The following is a 27,309-nucleotide window of genomic DNA, read 5'->3' as shown; positions in this document are numbered from 1 at the left end:
TGTGGATAAGAAAGTTGGTTTTAAATCTGTCTGAGTTGATTATCCTTTTCTGAAATAGACTAGTTGGTATTAGGATAATACTAAATTATATCTGTGTTGATTCAAGTAGAGACAATTTCCGTGCTATGTTTTATCTAACTCCTGAAATAATTTAATCTTCAGTTGGAAACTTCATTCAGAACAGAAGTTGGAGGATAAGTATTTCTTGAATATTGATGAAAGTTTGTAGGTTAACTGAATCCTTTAGAGCAAGGATATATCTTAGTCATATTTGTATCCCCACTGAGTTGTTCCAAGTGTAATTGTAGCTTGGAAAATATAAAGGCACCCCCATTCAGCATGCAGCTCCCCCACTGCCTCCAATACCACTTGTCCTTTTAAAAACTTTTAATGCAGTGACTTTACTGCTGAGTTTGTTAGTGGGGTCTGATTGTTTCGGTTTATTTTATGTTTTAAGCAGTTATAGTCTAGTGATTCTCAACCCAAGCTGGGCTGTGGTGCTTTCAAATTACGTGATCACCTATGGAGCTTTCAAAAGCTAAAAATACCCAGGCCCTGGCCCATTCAGAGTCTCTGAATGGTGAGGCATAGATTCTTGCAAGTGTGTGTGTGCATGTGTATGTGTTCAAGATCCTGGGTGATTCCAATTGCAGAATTGTTAAAACTTTATTTTCTGTATATCTGCGACTAACTGGAATCATCTTTGTTTAGTTTCAGCAGTACATGAATTTTAATATAGCATTATTTATTCTACTGATTTTTAATTCCTATTCTCCCCCCAAGTCCTCTTCTCTTCTTCTCTCAAAATAACAGATTTCATATATTTAGATAGTTGCTGATCGTTAACTGGAGAGTAAAATTTTTATGAAGATAATTTGATAAGGAAGATTTTCAGGTGAAGTAGGCATAAGATATTCATATTTAACTGGAATGTGAGAATAAAGTGTTGCCTAAACTTGCTATCCAGTTTCTTCCCATTCTCTCTTGAATCCACTCTTCTCAGGATTTTACCTCCTACAGTCGACCAGAGCTGCTCTTATCCTCAGTGACAGCATTGTTACTAAAATCCAGTGGTCATATTTCAACTCTCATCTTCTCTGGTCTGTATCAGCAGCATTTGACACAATCCATCATCCCTTTTCTGTGAAAACATTTTGCTCATTTGGCCTCTAGGGTACTGCACCAGGATTTCCACCTCTCCTTTTTTTCATTGCTAGTTTGCGCTCACCTCTTTGCCGTCTCTTTGTCTTCCACTTCTGTTAACAAGTGAGATCAAAGCCTCAAAGCTTAATTATTGGATGTCTTTTCTGTCTGTACTGTTCCCTAGATGATCTCATTCAGCTTCATGGCTCCCAAATTTGTAACTCTAATCTGCACTTCTTCCCTGAATTCTAAGCCAGTTTATTTAACTACCTATATAATATCTCCGTTTGAATGTTTAATAAGCATCTCAAACTTACTATGTCTGAAACAGCTTCTGACATTCCCCACAACTCACTGATCCTGCAGCTAGTCTTCCCATCTCAGTTAATGACTACTTAATTATTCTAGCTATTAGGCTAGAAACCTTGGAAACATCCTTGCTTCCCTCTTTCTCTCACATTTCACATCTAATTTGACAACAAATCTTGTCAACTCTTAGTGTTCAAAATATATATCAACAATTCTATCACTTCTTACCACCCCCGTTGTCACCACTCTGGTCTGGGCCACCATCATCTCTCAGGTGGATTTTTGGGTTATCTACTAACTCATATGCCAGCTTTCATCCTTACCTCCTTGTAGTCTGCCTTCAGTTCAGCAGCCAGAGAGATACTGTTAAAAACGTAAGTCAGTCATATCATCCTCTGCACATTATGGCTGTTACAGTAAAAGCTACAAGGCTTGCATGGTCTGCTGCCCCCTGCCCGCAGTCTCTTTTCCTGTTACTCACCACCCCACTCACTCACTCCGTTCCCTACTGGCCTTCTTGCTATTCCTTGAACATAGAAGGCATACCTTAGCGCCTTTCTATTTGCTATTCCCTCTATCTGAAATTCTCTTCTCCCAGAAATCCACACTTAGCGCCCTAACTTCTTTTGAGTCTTTTTCAGTGAGGCCTTCCCTGGTCTCAGTGTAGACCCCTTCCCCCAGCCCCAGCATGTTCTGTCTCTCGCTACTTGTATTTGCTCAAGGAAAAAAATTGAATAATCTAGTATTAAAATATACAGTAACTCCCTGGGTGGTACAAATGGTTAATGCACCCATCTCCTAACTGAAAGGTTGACAGTTCAAGTTCACACAGGGGCAAGCACCTCAGGAGAAAGGCCTGGCGATCTACTTCCCAAAAATCAGCCATTGAAAACCCAGTGGAGTACTGTTCTACTCTGACACACATGGGATAGCCATGAGCCTGGGATCAGCTTGCTAAAAGCCTTTTTTAAGTGCTTGCTAAAAGCTTTTCTATGTGCTAGGCTCTGTTTTGAATGCTCATTTATTTTTCACAACCAATGATAAAGTAGGCATTAGTATCCCTATTTTCAGATTCAAACATTTAGGAACAGATGGGTTAGGTAACTTACTGAAGGACAAGTGGCAGAGTCGAGATTCTAACCTAGGAAGTTGACAACAGAGCCCACACTTTTAACCACTACTCTATAATGTTTTTCTTCCCAGATTTTTAAAATAAATCCTCTGGAAAGACACTTCAGGTTTAACTTGTAGCTTCATATAACCCCTGCTATATGAGCAGCTTGGAGCCAAAAGATCACTCAATTAAATTTAAAAAAAAAAAAAACAGGCACTAAGGGGAAAAAATTATAATAAATAGAGACAATTAGAAATAATTTTAAACAATAAAGTAATACCCTGAGTAGATAAGTGTTGGGAGCACCTTCTAAAGGCACCTAACAGGAAAAAAAAAAGAAGGGTCTGGTTTAAGAGCTCAAAGCCTACCAAAAAGTAAGCCAGTAGGTTTCCCAAGAATCTGCCGCTCAAATTGCTTCTCTTCACTATCAGCCTTCAGACAGCTGTAACAACTGTGATCACTTCCTTTAAATATACCTATGTTCATATGAGCTATGTACTATATGACCCCCATAGTACCTGTGTGTGCACACTGTATTGGGTGGGTGCTGTTCTGCAAGCTTTCGTCTGGTTTCCTTCTGTTTGCTGTGGAACTGATAGTGACCCATACTTTCATATCATCCAGTGACCAATTAAAATCTTGCTTTAGTGTTCCTTGACTTGGTTCAAGTCAAATGAAAAGATTCTTTTCTGAAAAATGCATCTACTTATGCTTTTATCTTAGCTTTAGTTTACCTAACACAGACAATACTAAATGAGAAGGCCCAGGTAATTCTGATCTTTAAGCAAGGGTATTTTCTGAACTCTAATTTGTGTGGTGTGGATAATATAGAGAAAAGAAATCTCTCTGCCTCCTATAATAAAACTGATGATTCCAAAGCTCCTGGTACATACTGTTTCAGAGTAGAAAAATAAGTTGATCCAGATACTGAAATCATAGGAAAATATTTGTCCCAAATTGAGGAAGAAACATACATAAATAAATCTGGTAACTAAAATGTGCTATTTTCTTTTAGTCTAACATTTAAAAATGAAAATATTACATTAGAAATTTTCAAAGATTAAAGTATGTTTATAAAAAATAAATTTTTCATACACTCTCTGCCATATAGTGATCAGAAGAAAAAGAAGTAAATTAATGAAACTTTTGCCAGGACTCTGCGCATATTAGCACCAAGTCCAGCACTCCCTATCCCCCTAAAAAAGAGAAACTTACATCATTAAAGTACTACAGAAACTCGAGACAAAAATGAGTATCAAATAGGAAAAAAAAAAAAATAAGGTTAGAGAGAAGTTTCAGTGTAAAGTCTTTAGATATGAAGAAGACTCTTATTTTACCTAAGAGAAAATTGCTTGTCATGAGTAAGTCAGGTTACCGACCAATTTTCTTTTGCTGCTTATGCTGTTTGTGTGATATCTAAGAAGCCATTGCCAAATCCAAGATCATGAAGGTTTACTCCTGTGTTTTCTTCTAAGAGTTTATAGTTTTAGCCCTTACACTTAGATCTTTACCCCATTTTTTAGTTAGTTTTTTATATGGTGTGAGGGTAGGGGTCTAATTTCATTCTTTTGCATGTGGCTATCCAGGGTCCCAGCACCATTTGTTGAAAAGACTATTCATCCCCCCATTGAATGCTCTTGACATCCCTGTAGAAAATCAGTTGACCATAGACACATGGGTTATTTCTGGACTTTCAGTTCTATCTATTGATCTTTATGTCAGTTCCTCACTGTCTTGATTACTGTTGCTTTGTAGTAAGTTTTGAAATCAGAAAGTGTGAGTCCTCCTACTTTGTTCTTTCTTAAGATTGTCTTGGCTATTCAGGGTCTTTTGAGATTATCTTGTCAATTTCTACAGAGAAATCAGCTGGCATTCTGATAGGGGGATTGTGTTAGAATATTATTTTTCTGCATGTATTTGATTTTTTTTAAACTGCAACCAGAACAAGATGTATAATGAACAGTTCCTCTCACCAGAGATAACTGGTAAATATTCACAAACACTTCATATTTTATTCTAGAAATTGAAAGTATATATCAAGCATATATATTTAAACTTACTTTTATATAAATGAAACATACTATTTTGCTTTTTTTCTTTATCATAGTATATTTTTGAGATTATTCTGTCAGTAAGTGGAGATCTACTGCTTGAAAAACAGGCCGCATAGCTTTTTATACTGTAATCTCTTTAACCAGTCTTTTCTCGATGGCCCTTAAGGTAGTTACTAATCTTACTTTTACAAACAATGCTGCAGTAAAAATCCTTTTGTATACACAGTTGTGCCCATGTCCATATGTTGGCAGAAGAGATTATTAGTAGAATTGCTGTGTCAAAGGATATGTGTATTTTTAATTTTGATAGATGTATCATTTAGGCTTGGTTATGCTGCAGTAACAAACCATGACTTCAAACAACAAAGGTTTATTTCTAGCTCACACTCCTTGTCCATCATGTTATAGATTATCTGGTGAGCTCTGCTCTATATCATCTCACTCAGAGACCCAGGACGAGGAGAGCTCCCCATCTCCATGCTTCCGTGATTGTTCAGGCAAGGCAAAGGAAATATGCCACATCAGTACTGGCACCTGAAGCTTCTGCCCAGGTGTATGCTCTTCTTTAGCCAAAGCAAATCACATGGAAACACCTAACTTCAGAGGGAATAGGAAGGGCAGTTCTGCCACATACCTGAAAGGCGGAGAGTTAGAAATATTTGGTGAACGACACTAATGACCACCACAGTAGATGTTTCCAATGCCAGTTTATGCTCCCACATTTATAAATGGGGAATCATTTTTGGCCACATTTATAAGAATATCCTTTGACACCACCCATCACTATGTAGGTGAAATAATACATCTTTGTCTGGTAGGTAAAAACGTATTTATTTGCATTTTTTTTTTTTTTTTTAAATATGAGTGAGGTTGGACCTCTTTTCATGTATTCATTTTTAAGCCATTTGTGTGTCTTTTTTTTTAATTTGCCTGTTTTTGTAGGCTGCCTAGTCTGGTTTTTCTAGTTTGTCATTATGGGCCATCCTGGATTATGAACAAGTTCTGTTCTTAAGTCTTTAAGTTGAATTTGTACATTAAGTCAGAGCAGTTAGGTACAATTCGTATCTAACGTAGGTTAGTCAAATGTTTGTCTTGGCATATTGTATATAGAGTACCTTTCTGTGCATGAGAAACATTAAACACTTCCAGATATACTAAAACATGTTTTACACAGTAATACAGTAATAATCATAATAATGTTTTGTTGTGTGTCACAAAGTAGCACCTGTTTGTTATTACAAACCATTGTATGTACCTCGAATTTTTAATATAATAGGCTTTACGGAGATTGATTCGATACTGTAGGTTGTATGTAAGTCGGATATTCACAGCCTGGGGACTGCCTATACTTTTAACTTGGTCAATAAAATTTTTTTGTTTTATAAATTTTTTACTTTTATATCTTCACATTTATCATCTTTTTTCTGTATGACTTCTTTGTTTTGTGTGTATGTTATTTAGAAAGCTTGTCCTTTCGAAAAAAGAAAATAGAAATCTTGTGCTGTATGATACTCCTTGAGACCATATTGAACTGGTCTCATTTCTCTTACGGCAACCCTTTAAAAACTTGAAAATAGCTACCATATCCCCTTTTAAAGTCTAAACATTTCTAAGCTATAAACATCCCCCGTTCCTGTGTGGTTCATCCGGTTGTATTTCTTTGAGACCTTTTTGTGGTTCTACATTTCAGTTTCTTTATCTCTAAAACAAAAGTTTTAGACATCGTCATCTACCCTTAATGCCATAAAATTGCACGTATAATCTTAATTATGTTCGAGTAAGTTCTACAAATTATAATCTAGCAGAGACCCCATCAGTTATGCCTAAATGACTTAACATTCGTCTGTTGTTATTATTAATGTATAAATAATCTAAATTTCTTAAAAATAATTACAGAGGTGAAGCATCATTCCTCATACTTTTTTGTTTATATCTTTTGCCCAAATTATGGGCAGGATATGATTTCAAACTTAAAAATAGCAAAATAGATTAAAACATTGGGCTACTTTAAAGAGTATTGCCATCTTTGGATCTTTTGTGACTCAGTCAACAAATAAGTTAGTGCAGTTAGTGGTATATAAAACAGATATGGTTCCTGCCATCAATAAAGTTAGTCTAGAAAAAGTTTGATTTATTTTAGAATCTGACATTGTACCTTCTAAAAGATTTAAAGAAAAATCAGACCTGTTGCCGTTGAGTCGATGCTGACTCTTGCAACCCCATGTACTTCAGAGTAGAACTGCACTCCATAGGATTTTCAATGGCCGTAATCTTGTGGAAGTAGATTACGAGGCCTTGCTTCTGTAGCACAGTGGGTGGATTCAGACCACCAGCCTTTCAGTCGGTAGTCAAGCAAAAACTGCATCACCCAGGGACCTCTCTAAAAGACTTAGGCATATAAATCATTATAACAGATAAAAATTGAAGAGGCACTATAAATAAGTATTATTTATATTATTATGTTCCCAATGGCAAATTTTCTCTTTTTTTTTTTAAATAAGATCTTTGTATCCACAAATACCTGGTACCATTTTCCAATGGCAAAAGTATTTTTTTAAATATGTTCATTCCATTCCCTATCCTTTATTTTAACTTCTGGAAAAATTAGATGTTATTTACACTATTGTTAGTTGCCATCGAGTCCCACTCTTGGTGACCTTGTATGTATAACAGAACAAAAGGTTGCCTGGTCCTGTACCATCTTCATGATTGTTGGTATGTTTGAGTCCATTGTTGTGGCTCTTCTGTCAGTCCATCTCACTGAGGGTTTCCCTTATTTTTGCTGACCTTCTACCAACCATGATGTCCTTTCCTAGCAATTGGTCTTTCGTGATGATGTGTCCAAAGTAAATGAGCCCAAGTCTCACCATCTTGCTTCTAAGGAGCATTCTGGTTGTATTTCTTCTAAGACTGATTTGTTCATTATTCTGGCAGTCCACAGTATACCCAGTATTCTTCGCCAACACCACAATTCAAGTACATCAGTTCTTCCTCTGTCTTCCTTTTTTATTGTCGAGCTAGACAATGCCTAAAATTAGTAAAGGTAATGCCATCTGGAACTTCAGATACATTTTTATAATTACAAATAAAGTCGAGTAACTAAGAAATTAAGGAGCCCTAGTTAGTGCAGTGGTTAAGCGTGTGGCTGCTAACCGAAAGGTTGACAGTTTGAATCCACCCAGCAACTCCACAGGAGGAAAGAACTGGCTCTCTGCTCCCATAAAGATTACAGCCTAAAAAACCGTATGGGGCACTTCTCCTCTGTCATATGGGGTCACTGTGAGTCGAAATCAGTTTGATGGCGCCTAACAACAGCAACTGAGAAATTATCTTCATTGTTCATGGGAAGCTGACAGAAGTTGGATAAAGACTAAGCTTTCTGAAATTGCTGTGTAAAACATCTAGAATGCCAGTAGGAGTGGTTTCAGAGCTCTAGGTAGTATTTAAATTTACTAATACTCAGTTATTTTAACAACCACAAGAGGGAGTTGCATGCTTAAATTACCTTTATCCCATTAAAATTTAATTTTGTCTGAAAGAGGATTTAAAAGGGACTAAAATTTTTTCCTTTACTTTTAATTCCTTCTTTTCATCTGTTTAGGAGGGCAAGGTAGACAGCTAGGTGTAGAAAATTTCAGAAAGAAAAGAAATCAGTATACAATAGAGATGCGTATACCACCCATCTGCAATGTCAGCAATCTAGAAATCTTGCCATATTTCATAACGTATGGAATCTTGCTAAGTGATAGTGAAAAACATTAAAGCTAAACCTTCAAGAAAACTTCAGAAATAAAAAGTTTTTGTTTTATCAGTATTTCTATTTCTTGGACTTAAAGTTAGAATTTTACTATCTGTTAAAAATCAACTCATTGTCATTATTTTATATTTAATAGGTATTTATCAAGTCCCTACAATTTTTAAGGCAGTGCTAGATACCATCTAGTCCAAAATTGAATTCAGTTTTTATCTTCAAAGAGCTTGAGGTTTAATTAAGGAATGTACTTGATAATAAAAAATCTAAAGTGCTGAATTTTTCCAAGTACAAAACGAATAGTCTAACAAAAAAGTTCCTCCTTTAGTGTGATAATGATTTATAAATACAAAGTAACAGTATGTAAGCTCTTGAAATAGTTTGTTCCCTTAACTTTGTTCCTTCCCTTCCCACTTCACTCATGATATTAATTTATCTAAGGGCCTTTGAACAGGTAGTATAGAAATTAACATAAATCCCATTATTCTCCAGATTATCTTGAATTCTAAAATAATGGAAACTTAATGTATTTTTGGCTGAGTAACTAAAATATCATTACAGTGCAAACTGTAGCATGGTTTTTAATCATGGCTTATTATTATTATTATTATGGCTTATTATTAACTGTTGTTGTGTGCCGTTGAGTCAATTCAACTAATAGCGACCCTATATGACAGAGTAGAACTGCCCCATAGGGTTTCCTAGGCTGGTTTGACTAATAGTATATAATTAGATATTATTTTAATTTTTATCAAGGTTATACATATTTGTATGCTTACATATTATGTATATATCACAGTCATACACAGTGGTACAGAGTATAATAATATAATTTTCACTTCTCCCAGACCCATTCAGCTTTAACCACTTTTAACCATTTCTAGGTTTTTGGTCTTTGTTGTTACTTTGATATGGCTTTAAAAATACATTCATACTGGTGTGTGTGTGTGTGTGTGTGTTAAATATATATATATACACACACATATATATATAAAACATTTGCCAATCCAACAGTTTTTACATGTACAGTTTGTTTTTTATTTATAAGCTTTTAAGCTTTTTTCTGCTAACTTCTCTTAGCTCACTGATAACAAACAGACCACCTCTCTTCATCCCAGCTTGTATCATGTTTAACTTACGTAACTTGTATTTTCATAGTAAATATTTACATTTTGTTCATAACCATAATTATATATTTTTATTCTTGCTCTGTAGGTTGATTATAAAAGCTGAAAGTTAATAAATGACATATATGTAATAGATTTGTAAATGTTCACTGCAGAGCCATGTTATGTGTTTCTTGCACAGCTTTTTGTTTTCCCTGGAATTTTTAATTGTTGCTTTCTTTTTCATTCACTGCCTTTATCATATCCTTTAAATCTCCAGTACTGTGTATTCCTTTTTCCAGAAGATTTCTCCTTCCCTGTTGCAATAGGATCCCTGGTGCCGCAGTGGTTAAGAGCTCGGCTGCTAACCAACAGGTCGGCAGTTTGAATCCACCAGCCACTGCTTGGAAACCCTATGGGGCAGTTCTACTCTGTCCTGTAGGGTCACTATGAGTCAGAATCGACTCGATGGCAGCGGGGTTTTTTTGTTAGTTTTTTTTCCTCCTTCCCTGTTACGGTATGACTGGTTGCTTACTGGGCTTACTGCACAGCCGTCATCCAGGGATTTCTTTTCTTTGCTCTTATAAATCTGAGCCACCATTTCCTGGATCTTATATTATCATCGTGCTTGATTTATGCCCACATTTTACTAAAACATCTCCTCAAATATTTTCCTATTATGTAACTGAGGGTTGAGTGTCACTGAGGCGAAGTCTTGTGTCAATGTGATTCTTATGCCTTCATATGTGACCTGTTTTTTTGTTTCTGGAAACATCTAAGATCTTCTTTTTGTCCTAGTAGTCAGAACTTTCACAGTGATATGTCTAGGTATAGGTCTTCATTTTTTTTCAATCATCCTGTCCCACATTCAATGAATGTTCTTTTCACTTTAAAGATAGCCCCAGAAAATCCATTTTTGATCCCCACTAGTTTCTCTCTTGTCTATTTCTGGAACTCTTCTTGTTCAGATGTAACGTCCTGGACCAACTTTTTATTGATATTTCATTGACTTATTCCTCAGTATATTTCACATCCTTATCTTTCTGTTCTCCTGCATGTTAGGAGATTTCCTTAATTTTTGTTCCAATCCATGTATGAAACTTTCAGCAGCAATGCTTTTAATTTCTAAGAGGTAGCTCTTCTCTGGTTCTTTTTTCATGGCGAATTGTTGTTTTATGGGTACAATATGTTGTCTCAAATCTCTTAATGGTGCTAATTAGAATCAAAGTTATCTTCTCTCTCCTGAGTTTTATGGGTTTAGTTTCTAATCTTCATCTAGTTTATGTGTCAGGTGTTCCTCAAATATGTAGTCATCCTTGACTGTTAGTTCGTAATAACAGTGAAGTGCCTTCGCTGTAAAGGCTAACTGAAAGCCCTTTGTATGTAAGCGAGACTTGTCACTTCGCAGACTTTGCTTTGTGATGAATAGGTGAGGATCCAGCTGTTACAAAACAACTCTCCACCATCACCACCTAGTGTTGTGTGTGTATGGGGGCTAGACAGGCAGATGTATGTTTGGGGAACCTTAAGAATAAACACATGGCTGGGGAGAAGTTGACTGTTTCATATACAGATATCCAGTTAAGCCTCCTGTTTTCTGGCCCATTTCTCACTCTGCCTCCTGTTGTTACCTGCAGTCTCCAATGTCTGGAGCCTCTAGGTTTCTGCAGGCAAGTTTGCTGTCTTTGTCTGCATTGCGCTCCTTGTCTATGGGACTGCCGCCTTCTCCACTCCGCTTCATTAGTCTATGACATTTCATCTGCTTTCAGTCTTCTAGAAACGTGTTGATATCTCTTGTCCATTAATTGCCTCTTTCTTATTCTTTATTGTTGTTAGATTGTGCCAGTTTTATTCCTGTCATTTTCATGGGGTTTCAGGAGGGAGAAGATGATATAAATGCAATGCTCAGTCAACCATCTTTAAATAAAAGTCCTGGCTAATATAATTAAATTTTTATAGCTTGGCTTTTAAGTGTTGGTCAGTATATAAATAAATGGTGGGGATGGCTTGAATTTTCTCTTCGGCTTAATCCACTCAAGCCTGTGTAATAGATCACCCCTCCTCCTGTATAAGTATTCGCTACTGGATTGATTGCACAAGAGCCTAGTCTATCTGCGTGTGTAGTTGGCATTGTATTTCTTTTGTCCAAATAGTCACCCATAATGTACTTCACTGATTGTGTTTATAACAGTTTCTTCACAAGCCAAAACAAACAAGCACAAAAAAAGTACAAGGGATTTTCTCAAATCTGTTCACACTTATTTTCCATAACAGAGGTGAAAATAAATTTCTAGCCTCACCCAACAACTGCAGCCCATATTTTATAAACCTTCCTTAGTCCTTTCTCTAAGCTCTCTTTTTCTTTTGGACTGTGAAAATGGAAGAAGTTTAGCTTTAGCTGAATTTTCATAATGATTTTTAGAAAGTGATCTTGACTCTGAGATTTCTATCTAAAAATCTCAAACCATAGAGAAAAAGTGAACTGAACACGTAAATATCCAGAAGCTTAGGAGAAAGAATTATAAGAAACAGAGATGAGATCTTTTTCCTACTGTATGCAGAGCATTTTAGCTTGTTTATAATTCAGTCAGACATAGTTAAGAGATGCTGAGTAGTCTACAAACTGTCTAAGTCATTTCTGTAATACAGTCATTATAACTCTGCTCTAACATTTTGTTTTTACTGGAAAGAAATATCTGTTGAATAAGTTGAAAGACAATGGACTTGAAATATTTTGCTTTAGAACTTCAGTCTAAGCAGAGGCAATCTTGCCTTTACTCCCAAAGGCAAGCCACATCTTCAGCCCTTGCAAAAACTGCTTGCTTTGTAAAAGGATGTAATATTTTGTCTATTTTAGAAACATTCTGAAGACTTTATTCATCAGCTTTAAAAACATTCCCACAATAATATCTTCAGTAACTGTGGCTCCTTCATTTCTCCTAAATCATCTTTGCATCAGATTTCTGCCTGATGCTAAAGGCTGTCTCCTACTAATATTGGCCTTCTGTGTAGTTCACAGGGAGCCTTGTGGTGCAGTGCTTAAGAGCTCAGCTGCTAACTGAAAGGTCAGTGATTCAAACCTACCACCCACTGTGCAGGAGAAAGATGTGGCAGTCTGCTTCCATAAAGATTTAGAGGTTTACAGTTCTACCCTGTCCTTTAGGGTCACTATGAGCAGGAATCGACTTAATGGTTATGGGTGGTGGTGGTGATGTAGTTCTCAACTCTATGGTTTACTTTCCTATTTTGAAAGTACCACCAAAACATATCTGATTGGGGATTACTAATGGAGCTGTAGGTGACTGGGAGAGTGTTCAGCCCCTGGTCTGAGATGCATTCATTGGAAAATAAACTAGTATACTCTATGACTTTCCATACAGGATAAGAGTTGTATAATAGCACTTTTTTGTTTTATCATTAAGAATCTCTTTTTCATAACGTTTTGCCTCAAAGTCAGATTTTTCTGAAATCAGTATTGCTATACCAGCTTTATTTTAGTTCTATATTCGCCTAGTGTGTCAATTTCATTTCTCCACCTGCCTTCGAGATTTTCTCTTGGTCTTTGGTTTTCAGCCATTTGATTATGACGTGTCTCTGTTGTTGTTGTTAGGTGCTGTCTAGTCGATTTTCAACTCACTGTGCCTCCATGTACCAGAGAGGAACTGCCCCTTAGGGTTTTCTTGGCTGTAATCTTTACAGAAGCAGCTCGCCAGGTCTTTCTCCCACAGAGCCTCTGGGTGGGTTCAAACTGCCAACTTTTCGGTTAACAGCCGATTGCTTAACCCTTGCACCACTAGGGCTCCTTATGATGTGTCTAGGTGTTGCTTTCTGTTTTTTGGCTTTTTAAACACTAATTGGAGATATCTGGGCGGCTTGGATGTGTGATTTCTTGTCTTTTTGGAAACATTTTGGCTTTGTTCCTTATTTATTCTGCCTTGTTTTTCTCTGCTCCTTCTGCTTGGTCAGTTACACGTGTATTAGACTATGTCCTGCTGTGCTGATGAGCTCACCTAAGGAATTCTTTTTCTCTGATAACTGGATTCTTTCTAGCATTTGATTCTTTTTTATAATTTCCATCTCTCTTCTCAAATTCTCCATCTGTTACTGCATGTTGTCCACCTTTTTAGCTAGATCCATTTCATAATAATCGTCATTATTTTAAATCCCCTGTCTGATGGTTCAGTTTATCTCTTGGTGATGGGTTGGGTTTTTCTCGTATTTTCCTGTGTGTTTTGCAGTTTTTTTTATCAAGTGCCAAGTATTGTTTGTAGAAGAACAGCAGAGACAGGCAGATGGGCACACCTCTTTTTCTGTCAGGTCATCAGTGTGGGGAGTTGAGTCAGTTTAGTCAGGAGTGGAGCTGATTGGTGTTTTACTGTTACCTTCAGTGCACCACAGCCTTCAGAGCCTCCAGCAACTGGCTGCTGTTGCCTTGTGCCTCCTAGAATGGCACCTAAAGTGCAGGATTCCTGTTTTACTGTAATCCTTTTACTTTGAACCTTTCTGTGCTTTGGTGGGTCTCTGTTTTACTCAGAGACTTTAATATGATCAACAAGGCTATACATGATCTGGTAAAATAGTAAATCTTTTATGATTTTGCAGTCCACATTGTGTCTGTTGCAGCTATTCAACTCTGCTGTTGTAGCACAAAAACAGTCATAGCAATAAATAAACCAATGAGCATGGCTGTACTCCAATAAAATTTTATTTACAAAACAGGCAGCAGGCCAGATTTGACTCACAGCTTTGGCCATAGTTTGTGTACCCCTTGTTTACAGTCTTATTTTCCACCCTTCCCCCTCCTCTTTCCCTCCTACCACTGATGTGTAAGCTCATAAGGGCAGAGATTTTTGCCTGTTTTGTTCATTGATTTAACAAATGTCTAGAACAGCACCTGACAATGTAGTAGTCCCTCAGTTTATTAAATGAATAGATGAGTGAATTATGTTTTAAGTGTGTTTCTTACAAACAATGTATAGATGGATTTTTTAAGTCCAGTTCGTTCTTCTGGCAGTCCATGGAATATTCATCATTCTTCCCCAACACCATAATTCAAAGGCATCAATTCTTCTTTGGTCTTTCTTATTCATTGTGCAGCTTTCACATGCATATAAGGCAATTGAAAACACCATGGCTTGGGTCAGGCACACCTTAGTCCTCAAAGTGACAGCTATGCTTTTCAACACTTCAAAGAGGTCTTTTGCAGTAGATTTGCCCAGTGCAGCGCATCATTTGATTTCTTGACTGTTGCTGCCATGGGCGTTGATCATGTATCCAAGTAAAATGAAATCCTTGACAACTTCAGTCTTTTCTCCATTTATCATGATGTTGCTTATTGGTCCAGTTGTGAGGATTTTTGTTTTCTTTATGTTGAGGTGTAATCCATACTGAAGGCTGTGGTCTTTGATCTTCATCAGTAAGTGCTTCAAGTCCTGTTCACTTTGAGCAAGCAAGATTGTGCCATCTGCATATCTCAGGTTAATGAGTCTTGTTAACGAGTCTTCCGATAATCCTGACACCGCATTCTTCTTCATATAGTCCAGATTCTCAGATCTATTTGCTCAGCATACAAGTTGATTAAGTATGGTGAAAGGATAGAACCCTCATGCACACCTTTCCTGATTTTAAACCACGCAGTATCCCCTTGTTCTGTTGGAACAACAGCCTCTTGCTGTATGTACAGGTTCCTCATGAGCATAGTTAAGTGCTCTGGAATTCCCATTCTTCACATATTATCCATAATTTGTTATGATCCAAACATTCAAATGCCTTTGCGTAGTCAATAAAAAAACAGATAAATATCTTTCTGGTATTCTCTGCTTTCAGCCAAGATCCATCTGACATAAGCAGTGATATCCCTCATTCCACGTCCTCTTCTAAATCCAGCTTGAATTCTGGCAGTTACCTATTGATGTACCACTACAACCACTTTTGAATTATCTTCAGCAAAATTTTACTTTCGTTGTGATATTAATGATACTGTTTGATAATTTCCACATTCTACTGGATCACTTTTCTTTGGAATGGGCACAGATATGGATCTCTTCCAGCCGATTGACCAGGTAGCTGTCTTCCAAATTTTTTGGCATAGACAAATAAGCGCTTCTAGCATTGCATCCGTTTGTTGAAACATCTCAGTCGGTATTCACTCAATTCCTGGAGCCTTGTTTTTTGCCAATGCCTTCAGTGCAGCTTGGACTTCTTCCTTCAGTACCAAGGGTTCTTGATCATATGCTACCTCCTAAAATGGTTGAATTGGTTGACACCAATTCTTTTTGGTGCAGTGACTCTGTATATTCCTTCCTTCTTCTGTTGATACTTCCTGCATTGTTCAATATTTTGCCCATAGAATCCTTCAATATTGCAACTTGAGGCTTGATTTTTTCTTTAATTCTTTTCAGTTTGAGAAATGCTGAACGTGTTCTTCCTGTTTGGTTTTCTAACTCCAGGTCTTTGCACGTGTCATTATAATACTTTACTTTGTCTTCTCGAGCCACCCTTTGAAATCTTCTGTTCAGCTCTTACTTCCTCATTTCTTTGAATCACTTTAGCTACTCTTTGTTCAAGAACAAGTTTCAGAGTCCTCTTCTGACCCCCATTTTGGTCTTCTGTTTCTTTCCTGTCTTTTTAATGACCTTTTGCTTTCTTTATGTTGTTCTTGATGTCATTCCACAACTCCTCTGGTCTTTGGTCATTAGTGTCGAATGCATCAAATCTGTCCTTGAGATGGTCTCTAAATTCAAGTGGAATGTATTGCCCCTCGGGGATCAAGAGTTTTCATCCATACTCTGATAATTTAGTTGGGTTAAATTATTTTCATGTAGCACTTTGAACAAATCATTCCATTTTTTTTTTTCTGGAATTTGTTTTTTCTTTTCTTTCTTCAATTTTGGGAAATTCTCAGCCAGTATGTCTTTGAATTTTGCTTCTCCTTCATTCTATCTGTTGTCTCCTTGTGGATATATATGTTTTAGATATATAGGGTCTTTCATATATCTTTCAACGCCTCCTTCCTGTTTTCTCTCACTTATCTCTATGTGTTCTGTGTAGTATTCTTAAATCTACCTTGCAGGTTGCCAGTAGTGTCTGACTGCATCTAATATACTGTTTAACCTGTCTTTTTGACTTTTTAATTTCAGTGACTCTTTTTGATTTCTAGAGATTGCTTATGGTACTTTTTCAAATCTGCCCTTCTTTTATTCATAGGGTCTTTTGTTATGGTTTTTGTTCCTTCTCTTATCACTGTAATCATTTTAAACAAACTTTCATATCTTCTTTCAGACTATTGTATAATCTTTTTGTTTAGGGAGCTTCTCTTCATTGAGGGTTTTTCCTTTATGGATGCCATGCTCAACGTGAACATAAACCATCACTTAGTAATTAGAACTGCTCAATAAATGTGTTTAATATTTTTCTTACGTATTAAAAAAATAAACTTCTAGGGAAAAAAATCTACAGCACTAATTTTTTTAAATGCTTTAAAATAAACTAATAGTTCATTTAAACAGATTTCCGTTAATGCCATTTGAGACATATTGGTAGGTGGCTGGAGTTTAGAAATGAAGGAAAGTATATTCCTCCTCTGGTTTTCCTTCGCGTTGCTCTTTATTCCCTCTTCCTACCTCCATCTTTTCTTCTCTTCTTGTCCCACTCAAAAAATAACAGCTCACATCCTCATACTTCTTTTTGGAGAATAAATAACTCCTAGTACAAAATCTCATATTTTAGAAATAGAGGGACAAAACTCTGCAGTTCAAATAAAATAAACCATATTAATAAAAGCCTGACAAAACAAGCTTGGTTAGGTGGGGTTGTATAAAGACATAGTGAATTTTCAACCAGGTCTGTGTGTGCCTCCGTAAAACACCTCCCTGCATTCACAGAAAATATGTTAAAATGGGAGAAGGGACAGCAGAATTTTAATGTTTATTAGAATAGGCCATGGTTTTTAAAATTTGAAGAATAATGCCCTAGTATTTATTTCTTTCAATAAATAAGAGAGGAAAGTAAGAGGGACACATCTGTGGATTATATTAGCATCAGATATTTATCGAGAAAGATTATCTTCTTTTTGAAGTTAATTTTGAACTGCTTGAGCCTAATATCCTCCCCCACTCCAGACCCTGATTCTGGTCTCTAAAATACACTACTGGACTGAATGACCTGCAATACCTTAGTACATCATAGCTTTTTCCTTATTTTTTAGTATATGTGCTGCTGAAGCAAGCATTTTTTTGTATTTTTTTGATTCATAGAAATTTGAGTGTAATTGAAGATGACTATTCAGCATTAATCGAATCTGTCTAATCTATTTGACTTTTTCATTTTAATGACTTTTTCATTTTTAAAGGTTGCGTATCATACTTTTTCATATCTACCTATTTTCTCATGGTAGATCATCTCAAACTATCTTTTTTATAGAAGTAGACTGAGATCTCTTTACATCTAGTCCAGTATCGTAACGGAAGAGGCTCAAACATTGTCCAGGGATGGGTCACAAAAACACAAGACCAATTTTTATGGTTTAATAAGGTTTCCCAAGTAGTTCATCATTCATGCTACAAGATGGATTGCTTATTTTGTTTCTTTAAAAATCTTGGGGAAATATTTTCACGAAATGTAATCTGAGTATAAGAAAATATGAATATTTGATTTATCTGATACTTTCCAGTTTGCACCATTTAACATTAACATTTATGTGGGTTGAATTAGTCTGCTTTATTTATTGCATACACCAAAATGGATTTGACCTATTCCACATTCCCTTCTAAAATATAAAATTAAAAAACATTCATATTAGAATACCTCTTGTCTAGACCAGACATCTCAGACTCTTTGGAGTAGAAGGACTTGTCCTTTCAGAGGTTCAGATATGAATTAACTAGCAGTGAATAAATTAGTTGAGCTGACTAGAGCCGTTAGAAAAGTAATAGGCTAAAGATGCTGTCTTCAGCCATAAAGTGGGTTTATCCAAACCCTAAAATAAAAATTAAAGTGAGTGACATTTGTCTGTTTGAATAATTGAAACAATTTTCAAGTTAAACTTTTTGAAATTTTGAATGTTCAAACTCACAGTATTCTGTTTTAATGTGGCTTTGGGATTCTTGGAAAATTGTTTATCACAAAACTGTTCATTTGTTTTATTGTGCAGAGACTGCTTTTAAAGGTTAACTGACTCAAGTGGGTGGGTCCTCATGTTTATTAATGTGTATTGCAGCTTTATTGGTACACCAGAAGGCCAGGATGGAACGACTTCAAAGAGAGCTTGAGATTCAAAAGAAAAAGCTGGATAAACTAAAATCTGAGGTCAATGAAATGGAAAATAATCTAACTCGGAGGCGCCTGAAAAGATCGAATTCCATATCCCAGATACCTTCAGTAAGTCTTTCTTTAACTGTGGTGTCCTGTATGCTTTGAGCAGGAGAGAGGCAGGCAGCAAGAGTGGAAAGACTTGATCTAGTTTTCTTTTTTTTTTTTCTTTTTTTTAGATGAAGAGCAGTTTTATTAACAAATTATATAGGTATATAATTCATTTACATTTGTAACTCATATTATTTGCTACAACTTACTTAGTCTTCTCAATCTTAAAATTAAAAATAATTTATTCTACCATGTAAAACCTAGCCTTTACCGAGACTTTTGAAAATTATTATATTTTTATCCCTGAGAGTTATAAAAAGGGAGCTGGACTTCAGTGACATCATTTACCTGATAGCTGGGTCTTAATCCACCTCTGTCCACAAACACTGGTCAAGTGCCTGCTCCAGGTCCTTCCGGTATAGCTTTTACATTGATACAGTTTTCTAGAAATGCTCTTAACTCACACTTTTCTGTCCTTCCCTTCTGCCAGACATCACTCTTTCTTATTAATGACATGAGAATTAAATGCAGACCTTTCTTACATGGAATTATTTTTCAGCTTGAAGAAATGCAGCAGTTGAGAAGCTGTAATAGACAACTGCAAATTGACATTGACTGCCTGACCAAAGAAATTGATCTTTTTCAAGCCCGAGGTAAAGTAGTCCAGTGCATACTCAGCTGAAATTCATTGTATTGATTTTCCAACTCTTTTCCTGTGGCTGAAAACCAACTTGTCAGTCATAGGCTTATTGTCTCAGAATACTTGACTTTGGAGCCAGATCATGCTAAAGAACTATTGGGTTTTTGTTTTCTCTTTCCCAAAAAATATATATTTGGCTAAAGAGTAACTTGATAAATTTTGTATCATTCAAACCTACTTCTGTTATGTATTAAGAGAAGACAGTGATTAGTTTGTCTGGGTGTACTGTCAAAAGTATTGCTTTTATGTATTAATGGAATCTGTTAAGATAATACTTATTAATATCAAAATATAAAATTTACTCATATACCTTTTTATTTTTTCATTTTTTTCTTTTGCCTTTCAAGAATCATGCTTTTAAGAACATAATTAAAAAGGCACCTCCACATCAATGGCACTATCTTATGTGATAAAATAGAGAAGAAAACAAATACAAATATGGCTTATACAGTTTTTATACTTGAGATATTAGTGACAAGCCATAATTACTTAAGTGTAGTAAAAAATGTTTACAATTTAATTCAGTTCTATAGACTACTAAAAGGAAATTTAGTAATTTAACCATAATTCTAAAGTTGGGAAAGTAATAGAAATACGTAAAATGAAGAAGGCAGGAAAGAGGAGGAAGCCAGCAGAAAACAAGTCCTTGATCACACTTTTGAGTATATTCCAGAATCCACTAAACTGAAAGATGATTAGCTTTATTTATTTCCTTGAAAATGTTGGTAATCTCTTTATCTTGAAACATTCACAAAAAAATGCCATAGTTTAACTTCAGAGAGAAAAGAAAGTACTGGTCCAGAAACTACATTGAATCCTTGAACTCCTTTTGTTTTAAAATCTGAACCATTACATTCCATTAGTGTGAGGTTTTTATACTTACTTGGGGGAAAACTATTTAGTTGCTGAAGTCCATGTTTGATAATTAAAAGATATATTTTAAATTGTTAAATTTTAAGTTATTTTGACACATAGAACAGGGCTCTAGTTCCATTAATGTCTTAACACATTAATTTGACTTCTTTCCCAATTTACCACTTGCCTCTGTTTATGAATAATATAATGACCTCAGCTGTTTGGGAAGTCTTACATGTAATTTGAGATTAAAAGTGCTAAATAAGAGCATTGACTTTATTAATACTGTGATACTTTTTAGAAAGAAAATACTTGCTTTTAAAAAAATAAAATTAAGTATTTTTGAGCTATAAACATTGATATATTTACTTTTTATATATTTCAGGACCACATTTTAATCCCAGCGCTATTCATAACTTTTATGACAATATTGGATTTGTAGGTCCTGTGCCACCAAAACCCAAAGGTAGTGTATCCATTAAATGTGAAAATTTACATTTTGAAAAATGAGATTTTAGAAAATTTTTATTTTTAGCCACCTTCTACTGTAGAAGTACTTCAAACTTTGACATTCTTGGATGGGTTCATAGTATGCATCCCTCAGGAGTCATTATATACTCCCCAAAGCAGCAAATCTTGGTGCAAAAAAATTGTATTCTTTAAAATTTTAAATGATGAGGAAGACACCGTAGGGAAATTTATTTTTTCATGAGTAATTTTCCATAGTAAAAAGAAGAAAGAAATCGATTACTTAAAAGCTTTTTCACAAAAGATAGACACTTGTATGCTGTCTGTTTTTTGGGAAATAAGGAATCAGTCATGTTTTGCCTTGAAGCTAAGATAAGGAGACATTAGTTTCATTTACAGAGATTTAGTTCTTGAAATCAGTTCTGCTTTGTGCAGTTTTTTAACAGCTAAAATTAAATGTAGAAATCACGTGTCATCCTTTGCAATCTAACTTCCTCTTTTCCTCAATTCTGGTTGGTACTTAGTTTCCAAATACCTCTAATAAAAATATTTTAAGTCTGAGTATCAAATGAGATTGTGTGGATGTAAGAAACCCATTTCATTTTAAAAAAATTAAGTGCACTATCGATTGCCTTGTCCGTGGTTAGTGCTTGGCTGCTAACCAAAAAGTTGGAGGTCCAAGTCTACCCAGAGGTGCACTGGAAGAAAGGCCTGGCAGTCTACTTCCAAAAAATCAGCCATTGAAAACCCTATGGAGTACATTTCTACTCTGACATATATGGGGCCTCCATGAGTCGGAATCAATTCAGCAGCAACAGTAACAGTTCCCGGTTGGCAAATTAAGTAGTAAACACTACTTGTTTTAAATTTGATATAAAAATTGACTTTCTATTTTTTATCTACTAAGCACAATAGTTTCTCTTTTAAAATAACAGAAAAGATATTTACTTAGCAACTCAGTAGATTACTTGGAATTTGCAAATTAATATCCATTGCTTCAAATTATAAACCTTGACAGGAGAAATTTAATAATGCATGCTCCTTTCACCTTAAACCTGCCGAAAAATAATTTATAAGAACACTATTTTAAATGTATAATGGGACCCAAATAAGAAAGTAGTTTAAGTGTAATTTCACCTTACAGACAACCTTTGAGGAGCATCATCATTTCATTTACATACAACACCTCCGTCTATTCAAGCACTCTAGAACACTGGCCTTGTAGAGCTGCAGTCACCTTGCAGATTTAGGTCAGTCTCTTTATTGTAAAATCAAAAATGATGAGACCTAGAGGATAGGTGATTTACCAAAGATGCACAGAATACATCAAGTTTGTAGCAGAGCCAGGAACAGAACCCAATTCTCATGACTCTTGATCTGGTATTCTTCCTCTGACACCACATACTAAATAGGGTAAGAAATAAAGTAAGGTGAAATTTTTACATGAACTTACTTCTCCAGAGTCTGTTGTTGCTATATAATTGAGACTTTAGAAATTAGTTTATATTTTATTTGTGTTGCACAAAGCTTACACTTTCAGTGGATAGAGAATATTCAACAGAAACTGCCATTCCTGATTGAAAACAGAAATGCAAATCCTATTTCAGTGGAAAATGAAGCTCTAACTTTAATGAGCCTTAAATACACTATCAGTGTTTTCACAATCTTAAGTGACATTATGAGAATCTTTGCTATTATTTGCCATATGAAATTGATTTCCTTTTTCCCCTGCTATAAATTGGAGAAAAGGATGCTCTTCTCCCTTTTATGACGGTATTGAGGTGATTATATCCCAGAGGAAAAGTACTAGCTTGATAGAAGTTGATGATGATCAAGCATGTGTCAGTTTCAGCTAGGTGCTCCTTTTGGTTAACAAGCTACCTCATGCTGTTTGGTACAGATAGTGTTTACAGTTGCCAGTACTGTATCAGACTTTGTGATTTTGACTTCTGAAGTAATTTTCTTTTTTGCTTCCTTGCAGATCAGCGGTCCACCATCAAAACACCAAAGAATCAAGACACAGAAGATGATGAGGGAGCGCAGTGGAATTGCACTGCCTGTACTTTTTTGAACCATCCAGCCTTAATCCGTTGTGAACAGTGTGAGATGCCAAGGCATTTCTGAGCCAAAAGGCCCTATATCTTCTCTAAATCCACATCTAAAGTTCAAGAATCTAGTCTGTCATCGGGGGAAAAGTTTCACTGCTACATAGGATTTTGTCAAATTGAAGGTGTGACAAGATGGTGGTGTGCTAATGTTAAAAGTCAGCCCACAGAGCTAATAATACCTCAGTAGAATGTCATAGGCAGTGAAATCCATCACATGAAGGGTAATCTGCTGAAAGACTTGGTTGCCCACTGCCTAACCGTGTACAGTGTTACTAGTATCCCATCATGGATAATTCTCAATATGTTAATGCTTGGGTGTTCCCAGTACCTTTTCCCCCTCATGTCACTACTGAATTTTGACAGGAGGAAGGAATAGAATGATCGCTTTTTTTTCTTTTTAAAGCTTTCAGTGAAACACTACACGCACGAAGAAAAGGAACAAGGTTTAACTATTTAAACTGTTTGCTGCCGCATAGTGCCAATGGATAGGGGAAGGACTTCACACATCTGTGGTACTCTTGGCCTTGTCTTTGTCTTCCCTGAAAATGTCTTCACTCTGTGAAGCCAGCATCTAGGGTCTAAAGATGAAAAGGAGAGCAGCACGCATTGTCTGTACAAACGCGCAGTGAAACACCCCAGAGCTTTTCTTACTGTACAGATCTCTCAAGTCTGCTTTAAGTGATTTCTTTGCTTCTTTATTATTTTCTTATATTTCTATATGTATAGTGTAATAGTCTTTTGTTAACTAATTTTCTTTTTTCCTTTTAGTGATTAAGCACGATCATGTCCCTTTTTATGCCTTACCTGAGAGAAGCAATGCCTTAAAATAAAAAAGCATTAATGAAATGAAACTATGCACAAAATCCCTTTCCTCTCCTTATTCTGTACTGGCCCTCATACGTGCCAGTGTTCTGTGAAGACATGCAGATGCTGCACAGTGGATTGCAGAAAGTAGGAAAGAATCGTGCCTCTAGGTCACACACTGACTTCAGCGGTGAGTGACACAATACAGTGTTTTGTCTTCCACAGGGAAGCTTAGGACATATGTTTAACCCACTGACAGAGCAACAAGGTTGAGCTGGCTTCATCTGCCTGGTGTCCTGCAGAACTTGCACAAGAGATTATGATGGGGAAAGTACAGTTTCAAAAGCAGCAACAGCAGCAGTACCCGCAGCCCTTTTTACAGACAGTTTAAATGCTTTACTGTTCTGGCAGTCGGTTTCTAAACCTGACCTGGTGGCAGTATTGTATGTATTTATAAAACAAGGCTAGCCATATTGAGGACAACTGAAGAAAAGCTGGAAAAAAGAAAAGCAGACTTGAACACTGAAGCAACCTCAAGCATCTCTGTATTTTGATGATATATTTTTATAAGGAAAATAAATATTCAGATGATCAGGAATGTATATAACAAAACAAAATCAAGAAAAAGAACAGTATGCATTTAAAAAGACAGAATTATGAAATTGTATGTCAGTGCTTAGGAATGGGGCTAAGGGAAATGCTGAAATGTAGCAAAAGATAGGAGACCATGTAAACTGTCACCCACTGTACATGTTTGCAAGTGGATGTTTTTAAATAAACAGGATTATTACAGGTGATCTAGATGAATGCCAAAGCCTTGACTTCCAGGCTTTGCATTTTTGTATATGGACAGAAATATGACAATCCTAGTTAATTAGACAATAGACCCAGAGCCCTTGCATTTGATGCATTTTGTTTTAAACATAGGCCTTGTTTTTTCAGCTTCATCTGCAGTTCTATGTGAAGATTGATAAATCAGTTTTTACTTGTTTTATTAATAAAACGTAATTTGGATATCTTGAGTGGATGGTTTTGTGATTTAGCTGGGTAAACTATCTTTGTAACAGATAAGTTATTTATAAAAATTAAAAAACTTATATTCTAATTTGCCTTTTGTGACTTGTTTTTAGTTTGTGGGGCAGGAGATACTGTGCACCCCAGCAAACATTCGATAGTTTGCTGAAATCAGAGAAAACTCATTCTCTGTGGGCTTCTGGTGACCAGTTGTTATATCATGGCATTCAGCTGCATTTCTTGGATTTCAGTTTCCCCAGGCTTCTTTTTAACTGATGGAAGAAAGCAGCCATGTTTCAACTGAGCCAGGAAAATGGAAGTTGTTTTTATTTTCACAGTTTGTTCAGCTTTTCCTTTCATTTCTTCTTGATTTTTAAAAGTGTACCGCATTGTTGAAAACAAATGTGATTTCTTGAACTATTTAGCCTAAGGAGTCATTTAGTTAATTTTTATTCTGTAATGTGTAGATGATGAGGCTGGTGGTGTTCCCCTAAAGGGAACTTTTATATTCAGACTTTTCAAAAATTTGACTCATTGTTTTTCTGAGCTTGAAAAAAGCAAAGCTGGATTTCCTCATCTCTTTCTAGAGAAAGCCCTTCCTTGACTGTTCTTTTTAGTTTTTTAGTGAGAAGGAAATACTCTTTGTCAAGGAACATGAGACCTGCACGTGTTGGTGGCCTAGAGATCACCTTAAGGAATTATTGCACAAAAATGGAATGCACAAGTCTAAGAATCCCACATGGAAAGGTGGACTTCTGTTTCTTGTCACTAACTATCCTTGGGTGCTAACATTCTCTGTATTTAAAAGAGAGGGGAGGGTATTAGTTGACAGATTACGTGAACTGGAATTGTCAGGAAAGCGTAACAAAATGTCAGCTAATGTCTGTCTTAACTAATACGTATACAAAGATGTTGTATTGCATGTTGCATTGCAATGTTTTATGAAAATACTTTTAGAATTTACATTTTTAAATGAATCTGAATCAGTCTACAGTCTTATATTAATTAACTTCATATCTGAGAATTGAAATTGTGCAGAAAATTATATCTACAGATAGTCCAAAACTGTATTAGCTATTAGCTTTATATTTTAATCACAGCACTTATAAGTAGCAAAATTAACTGATATTTCATGAGTTTTCTCTATCGCAAATCTGTAGTGTCACCAAAGGCCATTCCAGATTTAATATCTACACACTAGATATTAGCATAGTTTCTCATAAAATATTATAAAATATTTCTGTTTTTCCATGACAAGTGAAATATTTTTGGCTCCAACTTTTAAAAAGCTACAGTTATGTCCATTTTACTTGAAATGGCTCAGGGCTACATTTTAATTTTTATTGCCTGCATCTGAAAATACAATTAGGCAACTGAGAGAAAAGTCCTTTTCTAAAGAAAACACAGTTTTGTATTTTTATGTTTATTAAATTAGGTTTTTACCCCTTCAGTAGGTAGCAGACTGATTTTTCTAAGGGAGTGTAGTTAATCATGTAAAAAATGGTTTCATTATGCGTTGTCTTTGCAACTATAAATTTCTTCCTTATAGGTTACCATGCAAAAATGGAATTGCCATGTTACATTAAAATAATCAGTTGACTTACCTAGTCATTTAGAAAAGTTATGAAAGCAGTTGCACTTTTACCACTATTCTTTTTTAGAAATATACTCATATATATACAGCATTTAACACCAAGGGCATCTTGTTCTCCAGATACACCACTCAACTCTTAAGAGTAAGGAAAGTTGGGATCCAATTCAAGAATCTCCACAGATAAATCTGTAACCCCAGGATACTCCCTTGCCTTTTTTGTAGCTTTTATTCCCCTACCTTGTTAAATGAAGATAATTATGTTCAGCCCACCCCACAGAGGTGTTGTGAGGATTAATGTGAAAGTATCTGAGCCAGTCCCTTCTGTCGCTAGGAGCTGTCTTATCCCAGAACAGCATCAGGTTCTTGCAAGAATGGGTTTTGTGGAATTTTTCTTACCAGTATTAACAGGTAGGTTTGCTATTTATTTCTCTGAATTGGCCTAGGGACATCTCCATGGTTCCAAATTTGGTGCTTCAGTCACTGAGATTGAATTCTTTCCCCCTTTTGATGTCAAAAGATTTGGTTGCTTTGCAAAGATGATAAAACTATAGAAGGCTGACATGAAGATCAAGTGTATTTATATTTCTGTTGCATGTCCAGCTATCTGAAGAATATACATTTTATGATGGAGTATAACTGATTATTTCTCCAGGAAAGTAAACACTTCCTTCAAAAAATTTACTCCAGTGTTTGCACATCTGCATATTTGTTTCATGCCTAAAATTAACTCATGATACACTTCCATCTAGTGCCTCCCTCTCTGCAGATCCCTTTCTTTACCTCCTTTTGCTTCCTTTTCTCATCCCAGGGCAGGAATACATCTTTCCTCTGGCCCCAGCAACATAGCAGAACCTTTATAATTTATTGATCTTTGTCCCAAAAATGTTTATTGATCCTTATAGCACAGTGAACAAATACTGTAGTAGCTT

At 35.8% G+C, this 27,309-nt stretch overlaps 1 protein-coding gene across 2 annotated transcripts in view; it reads left to right on the top strand.

Annotated features, from left to right (window-relative positions):
* TAB2 (TGF-beta activated kinase 1 (MAP3K7) binding protein 2) overlaps window positions 1–24,881 on the top strand; it is a 57,715-nt gene extending 32,834 nt beyond the window's left edge. For both annotated transcript variants that reach the window (XM_023729159.1, XM_023729164.1), the window contains 4 exons: window positions 18,695–18,855; window positions 19,397–19,490; window positions 20,778–20,858; window positions 22,842–24,881. In XM_023729159.1, the coding sequence (XP_023584927.1) occupies window positions 18,695–18,855; window positions 19,397–19,490; window positions 20,778–20,858; window positions 22,842–22,984 (479 nt within the window). In that variant the 3' untranslated portion in view covers window positions 22,985–24,881. The remainder of the gene's footprint in view (window positions 1–18,694; window positions 18,856–19,396; window positions 19,491–20,777; window positions 20,859–22,841) is intronic.
* The last annotated feature ends 2,428 nt before the right edge of the window (window positions 24,882–27,309 follow it).

This window comes from Trichechus manatus, unplaced genomic scaffold, assembly GCF_000243295.1.
Source record: "Trichechus manatus latirostris isolate Lorelei unplaced genomic scaffold, TriManLat1.0 scaffold00002, whole genome shotgun sequence".
Taxonomy (NCBI): Eukaryota; Metazoa; Chordata; class Mammalia; order Sirenia; family Trichechidae; genus Trichechus; species Trichechus manatus.
The sequence above is the reverse complement of the archived record's forward strand: the minus strand, read 5'-3'. Positions and strand labels throughout refer to the sequence as shown.